Genomic DNA, 13,523 nt, shown 5'->3' on the forward strand with positions numbered 1-13,523 from the left:
AGGTTGCAGTAGAAGGCACATATTCTAAAGGTCCCATTCTTCCATGGTACAGGAAAGATGTCGGAGACCCAGTCTAGATGTTGAATATCATTTGACAAACCATGATTACATGTGTTTGTTGACTTTGCTCTCACTTGACCCCATTAATTTGAGCTTTAATCACCTTTGAGGTCGCTTGATCGGCTGAGAGCCCTAAATGATACTAACGCAATGCATGGCAATCTTGGGTCAAAGCCATGCAAGTCCATGTACTCATGCAGAAGAGATTTTAAGCCATGTCACTCCTTTTCTGTTGAGCCTAGAGGGATGTTTTTTCATCTTTCTTGACCTGATAGGTTGAGATGATATTGATAGAAAAGTTTCTAAAGTTATCACCAATACTGACATCAAATCATGTACTAAAGTATTAGATGAGTGACAGGGCACGGGAGGATACTCTAAGATTTTCATGAATAGGATCTCATGGGGTGCAACAAGGTACCTCAACCAATATCTAAATTGACTTTAGTAGTCCTCTAGCATCCCTTTTAGTATAGACGGCTTTGGGGCTGTTTGATGATCGTTACTTTAATTTAGTACTTGAGTCATCGCCAGATTATAACCCATAATTTCTATTATTTGCTTACCTTTGTGACTGTACTAAGTTAGTTGAGGTGCTTTCTCTTTTTTAGAGTTAGATTCCTCATGAGGTCTAGGAGTGTTAGGGTTGTGCTTCTAGCAGATAATGATGGATTAATGCTTTCATCTCGGGAGAATTATAAAAGTTGCATGGCACCAATCTTTAACAATACCATTTTTTGCTAATTGCATTTGAGCTGGTTATAATAATGAACAACCATTATTTTGTATGCGGGCTAACTCTCCGATAGTAGCTCCGTTCTTCACTTGATTCATTGATTTATATGCACTCTAGGTAAACACAAATGGTCACTGTATAGGTGTAACATTTTCATGCCAATTTTCTACAAAAATAAAACCAACTAAAATGGTAAAAGTAATTCTTCTTAAAATTTTAGTTGATAACTTGCTGTCGAACAATCTGTTGAGTTGTATTTGGGGCGTATGGAAACTACTCGCGTCACAATTCTTCTTATTTGGCACTACAGAGTTGTCAATCCCTTGTTGCTATGGGGGAGTGCATGCTCCGGAAGTTGAACCAGACTGCATATGTAGAGAAAGGGGATATAAGTATATATGACCTTTGCACTTTCATCACTATAAACATCAAATTATTGTTTATAATTATTCTATTTGGACCATATCCAAGGCACCTAACAACTTATATGTCAGAGGAACCGATATACTAAAAATTTGGGTACATGTGCATTTTATGTGTGTGTCAAATACTCGTGTGATATAAGATCTCATGATTAATTAATGAGGTGTTATAATAAGAACTCATGACACATCAAGCGTATAAGAGTTATCAACATTGATCATACCGTGCAAACATGAACATCATCACATCCACACAGCAGTCTTCCATTAAGCATGTCTGTTGCTTGAAATGCTCCTCCTCCCTCGCTTCTCTGCACATAGAAAAAATTTAATCTTAAAATTGCTACATATCCTATAAATTTAGTGAACATCCGTAGCAATTACAAAATCTAATGCAACTATGAATTTAATTTAATTGATGATCTATTAATTTAACTTAGTTGTTTTTGCCTAATGGCATCATAGGAAAAAAAAATTGCACACCTTGTAGAAATCAACGGCCACAAAATTAGCCCAACGGTTGCTGGCAGCACCAAAACAAGTATGAAGCATGTTTATGAGCTCTGCTGAGTTATGCTTGCATGTCAAGGCTTTTACAGGCACTGAATTGAAATAGTTTACCAAAACTAGTGGTTTGCTAGTGTCGTTAAGAGGGGCAGATTCAGCACGGTTAAAACATTCCCCACCTTTCATTCCACCATCTCCATCTAAATGGAAATTGAGTTATGAGAAAACTTGTATAAGTCTGTATGTTATATGTATATATGTATGTATAAATAACGTACTCAACAAAAAATTGGAAAGGAAAAAATGACAGAATAACAGTTCTTTATTGAAGAAGAGCGTTATCCAGTTGCTTACATTGGTTTTCAACCATGAAGTTCCATTGGTAGGCAATCCCTTCAGTGTATTGTTTAGATCTGATAGATGTGAAAACAACGAGGCGTTGATTCTTAGCAACCATATCACTTACCGATGGCCAATCCTGGCCATTTTGAGGCATACTCGAGAGAGGAAACCAGTATTTCAACAACCCCGATGCATTAAAGACATTTGTCAAACCATTTGGCGCCTGAACATAATCTTCTAATATCAATGTGACAATTTCAGATGGATTTAGCGATAGAAAGGCTTCAATTTCCTTCAACGTATCAATCGCCGGCTCCTGATATTATGGATCACAAGATATGAGCACCGATCTGATGTCCCAATTAATACAGTAATTGAAATACGTGATTTTATCTGTCTCTAATTTTTCAGTGACTAAATTAAGAGATATAGAGTAAATGGATTTATGTGAAAATTTGAAAAGTAGGACTAAATGACAAAGAAATAATGAACAATGCATATAGTTTTGCTAGTTTGTGTTAGGTTTCATGTTTATGAGACTATTGTCTAATCTAGTTTTGATGATTAACAAATAATTCCTAACATCGTGTGTTGAGTGTTTGCATTTGTTTTGTTAGGTAATCTACACAAATATCCTCTGGTCGAAGGTTGGTTGGACTTGCATCTACACGATCACATCCTTTTGGAGGTTGGAGGAAATAGGAATGAAGCTATGCATTTAAGTCAACACATCATCAAACTTTATTCCCGCTACCAAGATCGAGCTTCAATGAGAGATCATTAGCTTGGGTATATTTTTAGTTTAGGTGTTTACTTTATATGTCATGCTTAATGCTCAAATATATACACATACACATTGTTTTGTTATATGGCTTTCATTGGTCGTTTCACTTTGCAAAAAGATATGTTTAGCCATACAAATATTTTAAAAGATGAGTTTTAGCCATATAAATTATGTTTAGCCATACAAATATTTTAAAAGATGAGTTTTAGCCATATAAATATGAAACAAATACATATATTTGTATTCTTGCACTAAAAGATGAGTTTTAGCCATATAAATATGAAACAAATACATATATTTGTATTCTTGCACATATGTTTCGTATCTATCGCATTATTCATCATTTTGAGAAAATAACGTGTTTATCGTTTTGAGAAAATAACGTGTTTGTGGATTATTGACTTAGTTATACTATTTTACATCTTTTTATAAGTCTATAAATCAATTCAAAGTAATTTTGAAGCTTGTTTGAAAGAATTTCATCAAAAACCAAGTGTTTGACGATTTCGTATTATTGAACAGTTTACAAAATAAATAATATTTCATAAATGAGAAATGCAATTTGAGAAATTATTTTTCTAACATGTTCTATTATATGTTTATAAACATTTTCCTAAATTATATCATTTCTGTAGTTGATTTACTATGTTAAATTGATTTTACAAAATCAAGTGTTCAACAGTTTCGAAATCTGGAATATCTATTTGCAAATAGTGATTTCTCACACATTTGAAGTGATATTTCATAAATTCCTTCTCTAACATGTTTATCTATATGTATAGAAACTTTTCTCAAAATTTTACGATTTGTGGAGCTGATTTGTTATTTTTAATTGATTTTATAAACTCAGCTACGTAAAATTTTAGAATCTGCCAACTCAGGCCAACGGTCACCTTATCGGTCAACCGATGACGTCCTCAGTCGACTGATCAGGATTTTCCAGCCAACGGCTGGTTTTGGCTGCTGTGGTTTTTGGGCCATATATACCCCTCTTGCCTTGGTTCTTTTTCAGGTTTTTTAGAAGGTTTTTGCTAGTGTTTTGGGCCGTTTATTTCCAAGTTTAAAAGATCAAAAGTTTAGTTTGTTTATGTAAAGAAGTTTTCACAAAGTGAAGAACCTTTCAATTTCGGTTTTGAGGAGTTCAACCTCAATTCTCATCTATATCTCTTTGTGCCATTTTAGAGAAGTTTTTCTAACTCTTTAATCTATCTTGTTCTCATTTTGATTATCATATATATATTTGCTAGATTAAGTTGAGTTTAATTTTTAATATTCTCATTATTTACACACACACCCCTTGAGCTTTTAGTATTTCACATTAAGTATGATTTAGGTCGTGATGAGTGATTCATTGAGAGTGAGCTTAATTTCGTTCTCATTCTTGTTACAGAACAAATCCTTTGTATTTGAGCCTTATTGTTTGGAGAACACATTTTAATACACAATGACACTTAGAGAAGTGGTTGGTGAGAGACGGGGTCAATTCCAAGAGGAGTGGCGTTGGTTGTAAATCCTAGTAAGAGGTAGTAATTCCAAGCACTTGAGGAAGGTGACACGGGCTAGGCCAACACTTAGAGAAGTGTATTGTGTATTGACAATTGTGTGAGATTATAAACGTTATCGGTGAACGTTGAAAACCGATTGTGTAGTATTTTTGAGATAGTGGAGATTCTCCTCGAGGGTAAGGAGCGAAGACGTAGGTCATGGGTCGACCGAACTTCGTGATCATTTGCCTTGTGTTTGTGTTTGTTATTTGTGCATTATCTCTCTCATTCTTGTGTTCATGTTTATTTCGTCTATTGTTTAATTGCATGTCCTTGCATATTTCTTATTATATATCATATTTACTAGGATACTAGTTGAATAAGTTTTTATTTGTGCATTTTTTATTTGGTATTAATATCATATTTACTAGGGTATTTTTAGCTTGTAGTGAAAAGTTCATCTTGTTTGTACCAATTCCTTTTTTCCCTGAAATGAAATATCACGAAAGGAAGTCTTCATAATGTTGGTCTTGATAGTGGAGATCCAAACCTAGAATCAAAATCAACAAACACGTGAAAAATAAGCAAGACAGACTCCACCACATCCTGGTGTGGTGTCTGCCACACCCATGTGGCAGAGCGTGGCAGAATCTGCCCTGTGTACTATGGGTGTGTTGTTTAGCACACCCTGGTATGGCAGAATCTATCCTGTTTATCATGGGTGTGGTGCGCGCCACACCCGGGTGTAGCAGACTCGTTTTAAAATTCTAATCTGTTTGAGATTGTGTTTTGATATAAATAGAAACACGTCCTTCTAGGGTTTAGAAGAGAAAAAGAATACAAAAAAAGAGGGTTTTGAGGGCTCTTTGAGATCAAAAATCTTAGAGAGAGAGAGAGGCCAATTGCGAGCATTGTATTCTTCTTTAATTAATCGAAGAATTGTGTGGTGTGGCTCCCGAGGATGTAGGTACATTGCCAAACCTCTTAAATTTGGTGTGTTCTTTCTTGTTCTTATTTCTTGAAAGTTTTTATTTTTGATTTGTGGTGAATTTTTTTCTTGTTCAACTCTCAAACACAATATCCGGAAGGGTACGGATTCGATTTGATTGTTTCGAATCCCCAACAACTAGTATCAGAGCTTCGTTAAACAAATTTGTGAGAAAGAGAGCCATGGTAGAGTAAATCAAATCTAAGATTAAGAAGTTTGACGGTTCAGACTTCGCCTACTGGAAGTCACAGATGGAGGACTATCTGTACCAGAAGGACTAGTATCGCCCGTTGATAGGCAAGGATAAGGGACAGAAGAAAGAGGAGTCAGACGATGATTGGGAGATACTGGATAAGAAGACTCTATGGTAAATCTGGTTGTCGCTCGTCAAGACAGTCGCACACAACATATTAAAGGAGAAGACGATGGTAGGGCTTATGGAAGCGCTCGTGAAGATGTACGAGCAACGATCTGTAGCAAATAAGGTGCATCTCATCAAAACTCTTTTCAACCTCAAGATGGCAGAAGGACGGTCCTTCACGATACACCTCAGCGAGTTCAACATGATTGTTGATCAACTTATCTCCATGGACATCACATTTGATGATAAAGTGCAAGCCCTATTGATTCTATCGCAGTTATCGGATAGTTGGGTAGGTTGTCTGACGGCAATCACTAATTCAGTGGGGAAGGAGAAGTTGAAGCTGAGTGAGGTTGTTAGCTTGAGTCTATCCGAGGAGGTTAGAAGAAAATCGTCTGAATCAGAAGGTTCAGGTTTAACTCTAAGTTTCGAGTAGAGAGGCAGAAGCAAAAAAAAAGGGAACCAAAACAGGAATCGGTCAAAGTCGAGAAAGAGGTCAAACTCGAAGATTAGACCTATCAAAGAAAAGTGTTGGAACTACGCCTAGGAGGACCATATGTCTTCAGTCTATAAAAGTCCAAAGAAGGATGCTAGTGAGCAGGAGGCTCAAATCGTGCAGGATGCTTTGATCCTTGCTATGGACAGTGATTCAGATTCTTGGATCATCTACTCAGGAGCCTCTTTCCATGCCACTGCTAATAAGTAGATTCTTCAGAATTATGTAGTAGGGGACTTTGAAAAAGTATATTTAGGGGATAATGAGTCATATAATATTGTTGGAAAGGGTAACATGCAGATTCAGATGAATGGCTCTAAGTGGAACATAAAGAACATGAGACACGTACCGAAGTTGAAGAGAAATCTTATTTCGGTAGGACAACTTAGAGCAGAATGATACGTTTCGATATTCACCGGGGATTCATAGAGGATCTCAAACGGTACGATGGGTGTTGCCCGAGGCAACAAAACAAGAATACTCTACCTCACCTCATATGCGAGTGACGCCCTCACAATTGCAGCTGGCAAAGAGAGTACGTCTCTGTGACACAACAGGTTGAGACACATGAGCGAGAAGGGAATGAAAATTCTACATTTATAGTGAAAGCTAACCGGGATCGATTCCGTGGAAGTCGGGGTTTGTGAAGACTACATCTTTGGGAAGCAGAAGAGGGTTAGTTTCCAGAAGAGTGGAAGGCCGCCTAAGGCTTAGAAGATAGAGTTGATTTATACAGATGTATGGAGCCCAGCCAGTGTGTCTTCTTTTAACAGTTCGAGATACTATATCACCATTATCGACGATCACTCGAGGAAGATGTGTGTTTACTTTCCGAAGCACAAGTTAGAGGTGTTCGGAGTCTTCAAGAAGTGGAAGGCCATGGTGGAGAAGGAAACAGATCTGAAGGTGAAGTGTCTTAGATCAGATAATGGTGGAGAATACGAGCTGGAGGAGTTTGAGAGGTTCTGTGCCATGAATGAAATTCGCTTAGAGAGGACTACTCTAGGGACACAGTAACAGAACGGTATTACGGAGAGGATGAACAAAACCTTGACAGAGCGTGCCAGGAGCATGCGATTACATGCAGGTCTGCCTAAAACATTTTAGGCGGATGTGATGCATACGATAACTTACCTTATTAATCATGAGCCATCAATTCCATTGGATTTTGGGATTCCAAAAGAGGTTTGGAGTGGTAACAAGGTCAATCTGTCACACTTACGGGTATTTGGCTACGTGGCTTATGTTCACATCAGTGATCATGTCAGGGATAAGCTAGAAGCTAAGTCATAAAAGTGTACATTCATTGGGTACGATATTGAATGTACAATGATAGAGAAATTGCCAAGAATAACAGAAAGATCATCAGGAGCTAATACGTCATATTCAATGAGGATGTGATGTACAATGATAGAGAAATTGCCAAGAATAACCAAAGCAGTGGGAGCAGTACTTCGGATGCAGGTGGATCCGTGTACATAGATTTGGAGGAACTTCCAGATAGGAGTGATGATGTTTGTTCTGACCGAAGATTGGAGGAGGCTCTAGGTGTAGAAGCCACTACCCAGGGCATGAAGCATAGGAGGTCATCCATGGTACCCAAACCGAATCCTACATATCTTTTATCTCTTAATTACTTATTATTAATAGATAGCGGTGAACCGGAGTGCTATAAGGAGGCTATGCAAGTGAGTAATCTTAACAGTGGTATCATGCGATGCAGGAGGAGATGGATTCCCTACTCACTAACGAGACATGGGAATTAGCCCGGCTACCTGCACAAAAGAAAGACTTTCATAATAAATGGGTTTACCAAGTCAAGCAAGAGAGTGATAGAAGTAAGAGGTACAAAGACAAATTAGTTGTAAATGGGTTCCAGCAGCGGGAAGGAGTGGACTACACAGAGATATTTTTCCCTGTTGTAAAGCTCACAACCATCAGAGTGGTGTTGAGCTTGGTAGCTGCAGAAGACCTCTTCCTTGAGAAGTTAGATGTGAAGACTGTCTTTCTTCATGGTGACTTCGATGAAGAAATCTACATGAAGCAGCTTGTTGGCTTCATTGAAGAAGGAAATGAAGAGATGGTGTGCAAGCTCAAGAAGTGCTTATATGATTTGAAACAGGCTCCGAGACAGTGGTACAAGAAGTTTGATAACTTTATGCAGAATAATGGCTACAAAAGATGTAATTCAGATTATTATTGTTATTTCAAGAGGTTCGAGTCCAGCTTTATTATATTGTTATTATATGTTGATGACATGTTAGTATTAGGAGCGTGTTTAGAGGAAATAAACAAGTTGCAGAAGCAGCTAGCAAATGAGTTTGCAATGAAGGATCTGAGTACAGCGAAGTAGATTCTAGGGATGGGAATCAGTACGGATGAAGCTGAACGGACATTAAGGTCGAGCCAAGCTGAATATATTGGGAAGGTACTTTAGAGGTTTAATATACAGAATGCTAAGGTTGTTAGCACACCTCTTGGAAGCCATTTCAAGTTATCTAAGGAGCAATCGACTAAAAAACAAATGCAGAAAGAGAGCATATGAGCAGGGTGCCATATTCTTTGGCCATTAGGAGTCTCATGTACGCGATGGTTTGCACGAGGCCGGATATTACCCATGTAGTAGAAGTTGTGAGCAGGGTTACAAGCAATCCAGAGAAGCAACATTAGGAGGCCGTGAAGTGGATATTACGGTACCTGAAAGGGACAACGAACAAGCCACTATGTTTCAGGAGGAAGAAGTTGGTGCTGCAGAGATACGTGGATGCGGACTTCGTCGGTGATCATGATACAAGGCATAGCACCACAAAGTATGTTTATACTTTGACATCGAAAGCAGTGAGTTGGGTCTCACGTCTGCAGAAGATTGTAACTTTATCTGCAATCGAGGCTTAGTATGTCGTGGTGACTGAAGCAAGCAAGGAGATGATTTAGTTGGCTGGATGTTTGAAAGAGTTGGATCTGAAGCAAGGGAGAGGAGTTCTTTATTGTGATAGCCAGAGCACTATACACCTTGCCAAGAATCTAGTTTATCATGCCAGAACGAAGCACATCGAGGACAAGAAGTTACATTTAGAGAAGATTTTGGGGAGTCAAAATCTTACAAATATGTTGACGAAAACAATAACCATTGACAAACTGGAGTTGTGCGTAGCTTCAGTTGGTCTTCATGCGTAAGAGATGAAGGCGGACCCACACTAGGAGAATCGTCGGGATCGTCAGGTTGATGATGATTGAAGAATGGATTTTTCCAAGTAGGAGAAGATGCTTACGAAGAAGGCGGAGTTCGGGCGAGCTCATTGATGGTGGTTTAGTCTCCATGTGGGAGATTGTTGGTCTTAAGAGTGAAGATCCAAACCTAGAATCAAAATCAACAAACACGTAAAAAATAAGTAAGACAGACTCCACCACACCCTGGTGTGGTGTCTGCCACACCCATGTGGCAGGGGGTGGCAGGGTGCCTGCCACACCCATGTGGCAGGGTGTGGCAGAATCTGCCCTATGTGCCATGGGTGTGGTGTCTGCCATACATTGGTGTGACAGAATCTGTCATATTTGTCATAGGTGTGGTGCGCGTCACACCCGGGTGTGACAGACTCGTTTTAGAATTCTAATTTGTTTGGGATTGTGTTTTGATATAAATAGAAACACGTCCTTCTAGGGTTTAGAAGAGAAAAAGAAAACGAAAGAAAGAGGGTTTTGAGGGCTCTTTGAGATCAGAAATCTTAGAAAGAGAGAGAGGCCAATTACGAGCATTGTAATATTCTTTAATTAATCAAAGAATTGTGTGGTGTGGCTCCCGAGGACGTTGGCACGTTGCCGAACCTCGTTAAATCTGGTGTGTTCTTTATTGTTCTTATTTCTTGTAAGTTTTTATCTTTGATTTGTGGTGAATTTCTTTCTTGCTCAACTCTCAAACACAAGATCCGGAAGGGTACATATTCGATTCGATTGTTTCGAATCCCGAACACATAAGCCTCATGACTAATTCATCCTCGCTCTTGCCGCTTCTCAAGGCTTAGGATACTAACCAAGTAATAATTTTCTTCAGTTACAGTTATACTTTATGCATAGGGTTCAAGTAGTAAATTTGATGTCCACAATGATGCATGAAAATTTTTGATACGCACGGAAAATATACTTACAAATGCAGTTACATCATGACATTTCCCTCCACTTGAATGGCACAACCACACATCACCATCAAAGTCATAGGTGTCTAACATAAGCGCTCGGGCTCCATTCTATAAAAAAGGAAGTTAACTACATGATCCAATATAACCATAATCTACAGTTTCAGAAGTAAACTAGGAACTAAAATATATAAGTTTAGGATTATTTACATTTAACTGCTGAGTAACAGTGTCCTCTTGGTTGTAGAAGGTTACTCGTGGGATTCCAGTATGTGATGGCTCACCCTCGATAGCAAAAGAATTATGGGTAGTAAGATATGCATATTTGTTGAAAGGCAATGAGTTATTCTGGAGCAAAAGAAGAAGTCACATTTGTCAGCTAGCATCAAGTGGAAAGTTTCATTAAATCGTATAAATTTTTTAGCGGAATGCTACTAAAAAGATAATGTAGTAAATATGTTTTTTTTAATTTACACATGCTCCTAAGGGGACAAAATTTCCTTGAAGACTGATCGAGAAAACATTGGGTTTGTATATGTCTTAGCTGAAGGATTACAGAAAAAACAACTATAGAAATACTTGAAACATTTATTTGCTAAATTAGTAACTGAATATGTCCGTGTATTCTTCTAATAATCCTGATGTGCTCTGAGATCTAACGGTCGTACTTCTTCTTGAGTAAAAATCTATCATAATCAATTGGATTTAACAAATAAAAAAGTGTTCAGAAGCGCTAAAATTTGATAAACTCTGTGCTAGATAGTAAGAGATCTTTGCCCCATGTTTCTTTAAGTTGGGCATTTCTTTTTTGAGAAGTAGTCCACCTCCTGTATACTATATAACCATAATTAGTAGTAAAGCAGAAATGACTGAAATTTCAAATAACAGAAGCATCCTTTACTATTTATTACCATATGCATTAAGCTCTCAAAATTTTGAAGAAAAAGACCCACAAATTGAGATAAAGAATGAGCAAGAGATGGATAGAATTTTACCACCAGGTTGAATTGATCAGTGGTTGTAGACCGAATGCATCTCGACCCAGAGAACCCTTGCAAGCATGAAGAACAGAACAATCCAGACTCACAATCTCCATCAGATGAACATCCATCAAGAAGCTAATAAAACCACAATAAAACCAAATTGTGCTTAAACAGACAAAGTTTCCATAAAATTCTGTTTCTGATAGTGAAAACGAATTTCAAGGAAAAGAACAAGTACAGAGCTTTCCTGACCTTGCATGTTCCATTGGAACAGGCGGTTACAAAGCCGAGTAAAATCAATAGAGAAGTGATTCTGGGAATACCCATTTAGAGAAAAGTAAAGAAATTGAAAATTAATGTAGGAAAATATACCTTTTGAAATGAAAAGAGAAGGAAAGAGAGAGAAAGATATAGAGAGAAGAGAAAGAGGACGAGAAAAGGGAAATAGTCAAGGGACAGGTAAGAGCTAGGGGTGTGTTTCCATAATTGCAGAGGGTGTTTCTTGACAAATTGGATGATTTTTGAGGTTCCTTCCATTTTGGTCTTCGTCTGTATATTTATGAATACAGCAAAATCCAATGCTATATTCGATGCTTCTTCTCGTGTGCAAAGTGAGAATATTGTAGGAAAACCGGATGAATTTACCACTCGATAAAAAAAGGGGGGATGGCATATGTTGACATGACTTATAAATTGTAGACTATTTACAAATTCTCAATAACATATCCATTCATCCAGTTGCATATTTCATACGCGGTCATGAACAAGTTCATGCCAATGACTAATTAGCTTCAACTTTTTATTAGCTCTTAGGTACCATATGTTTATATATTTTTTTTAAATGCAGTGCAGTAGTTATCAGAGTGTTTATTTTCATGTATAGTTAATCCCTCCAATATGTAGCATATTATTGCCAATTCAAAAGAGTTTTTTTTTTTATTACAAGATGGCTGTTCCGGATAAATGGTTATAAATAAATCCAAACAACCAAAAAAGGGAGAGAGTGAGTTATTTCATTTACTTTGCGTAAAACCTTTTCCTACCTTTCTTTTTGGGTAATATAAATAACTTCGGACTATTTTCAGATAACCTATCATGACTCCCTTAAAAAAACAAAGGATTTTGGGCAAAACCCTTAACTTTAAGATTTTTCAAAAATCCTCTAAAAGTGTGAACCACAATTTTCACGCGAAAAAAACATTCTCGTCTTACATATTTTTTCCAACCATGCGGAAAAATTATAATTAAGAGGGTTTCCGATCAAATCTTAAAGTTAAAGGGATTCTACGATAACCCCTAAACTTAAGAGAATTTTTTAATATTTTGAAAATTATGGGACGTTATCTTATAATCATCCGAAGTTGGTGGGTTTTTCTGATATTTGGTCTTTCTTCTTTTTACTTTTATTTTGAAGTTTTTCCTTTTTGAGCTTTTTCGCCCTTTTGTATAAATGTTCCCTCTTTGAAAATAGAGCACTGGGTGTTCTAAGTCTGGCATAATTTTTTGTATTCATACCTCAAAGGGTCAAGGGCCTTAAGGCTAGTCATACACAGGATAAAAGTGAGAAGGGCAATTAATGAGGGCGTTTCCTGCAAATTATAAATGATCATCCTAATATACTTTTTTCTAGTTTTATTTGGACACACAGCGGATACGTGCCACAACGGCTGAAAAAGATTAATTCATATTCTGCCTTGCCCTCACCGAAACATGATTTCAACCATTTTGGACCTAGTTTGGCACCGCGTGCTTTGTTTTTAAGTCCGTCATTATTAAGTTGTTTGCGTCGATTATTCTCAGAGCAAAATTGTCTTCATTGGTAAGATGCTTACATGAGCAATCTCCTTATTTTCGTCATAAAAAACATCTCAAAAAGAAACGGAAAATTAGACACCTGACCTAGACTCTTTCGTTAATATTTTATGTACACATACTATTAATCCATATTTAAGACCATACACAAGCATCTAATGTCAATCATAATAGTACGTTTTCATAGTTTTGAGCACAAATAACCATTCCATTTTGTCATTGATTTGTGGTGTTGGATAGGAGATTCCTAATATGTTTCCTAATCTGTTTTGGTAACATGTTATTAGGATTCCTAATCTGTTTTGGAAACAGGTTATTGGGATTCCTAATCTGTTTTGGTAACATGATTCAAAATCTGTTTTGGTAACAGGTTATTAGGATTCCTAATCTGTTTTGTTTTTTATTTTAGAATTCC

At 37.3% G+C, this 13,523-nt stretch overlaps 1 protein-coding gene across 1 annotated transcript; it reads right to left on the reverse strand.

Annotated features, from left to right (window-relative positions):
- LOC109849156 (PI-PLC X domain-containing protein At5g67130) lies at positions 915-11,701 on the reverse strand. Its single transcript, XM_020418971.1, has 8 exons — positions 11,549-11,701; positions 11,309-11,431; positions 10,524-10,661; positions 10,326-10,424; positions 2,080-2,383; positions 1,702-1,925; positions 1,443-1,529; positions 915-1,161 (listed from the first exon to the last, which is right to left on the reverse strand). The coding sequence occupies exons 1-8, from the start codon at positions 11,621-11,623 to the stop codon at positions 1,126-1,128; spliced, it is 1,086 nt and encodes a 361-aa protein (XP_020274560.1). The 5' UTR covers positions 11,624-11,701; the 3' UTR covers positions 915-1,125.

The sequence above is a fragment of the Asparagus officinalis genome, chromosome 7 (genome assembly GCF_001876935.1).
Source record: "Asparagus officinalis chromosome 7, Aspof.V1, whole genome shotgun sequence".
NCBI lineage: Eukaryota > Viridiplantae > Streptophyta > Magnoliopsida > Asparagales > Asparagaceae > Asparagus > Asparagus officinalis.

What these genes read in the sequence shown, in the direction of transcription:
- LOC109849156 (XM_020418971.1), bottom strand. Translation starts at nt 11,623, where the DNA reads ATGGGTATTCCCAGAATCACTTCTCTATTGATTTTACTCGGCTTTGTA. An exon ending in GTTCCAATGGAACATGCAAG is followed by an intron (nt 11,432 to 11,548) that starts GTCAGGAAAGCT and finishes TGGTTTTATTAG; the next exon opens with CTTCTTGATGGATGTTCATC. An exon ending in CTGATCAATTCAACCTGGTG is followed by an intron (nt 10,662 to 11,308) that starts GTAAAATTCTAT and finishes CTTTTGCTCCAG; the next exon opens with AATAACTCATTGCCTTTCAA.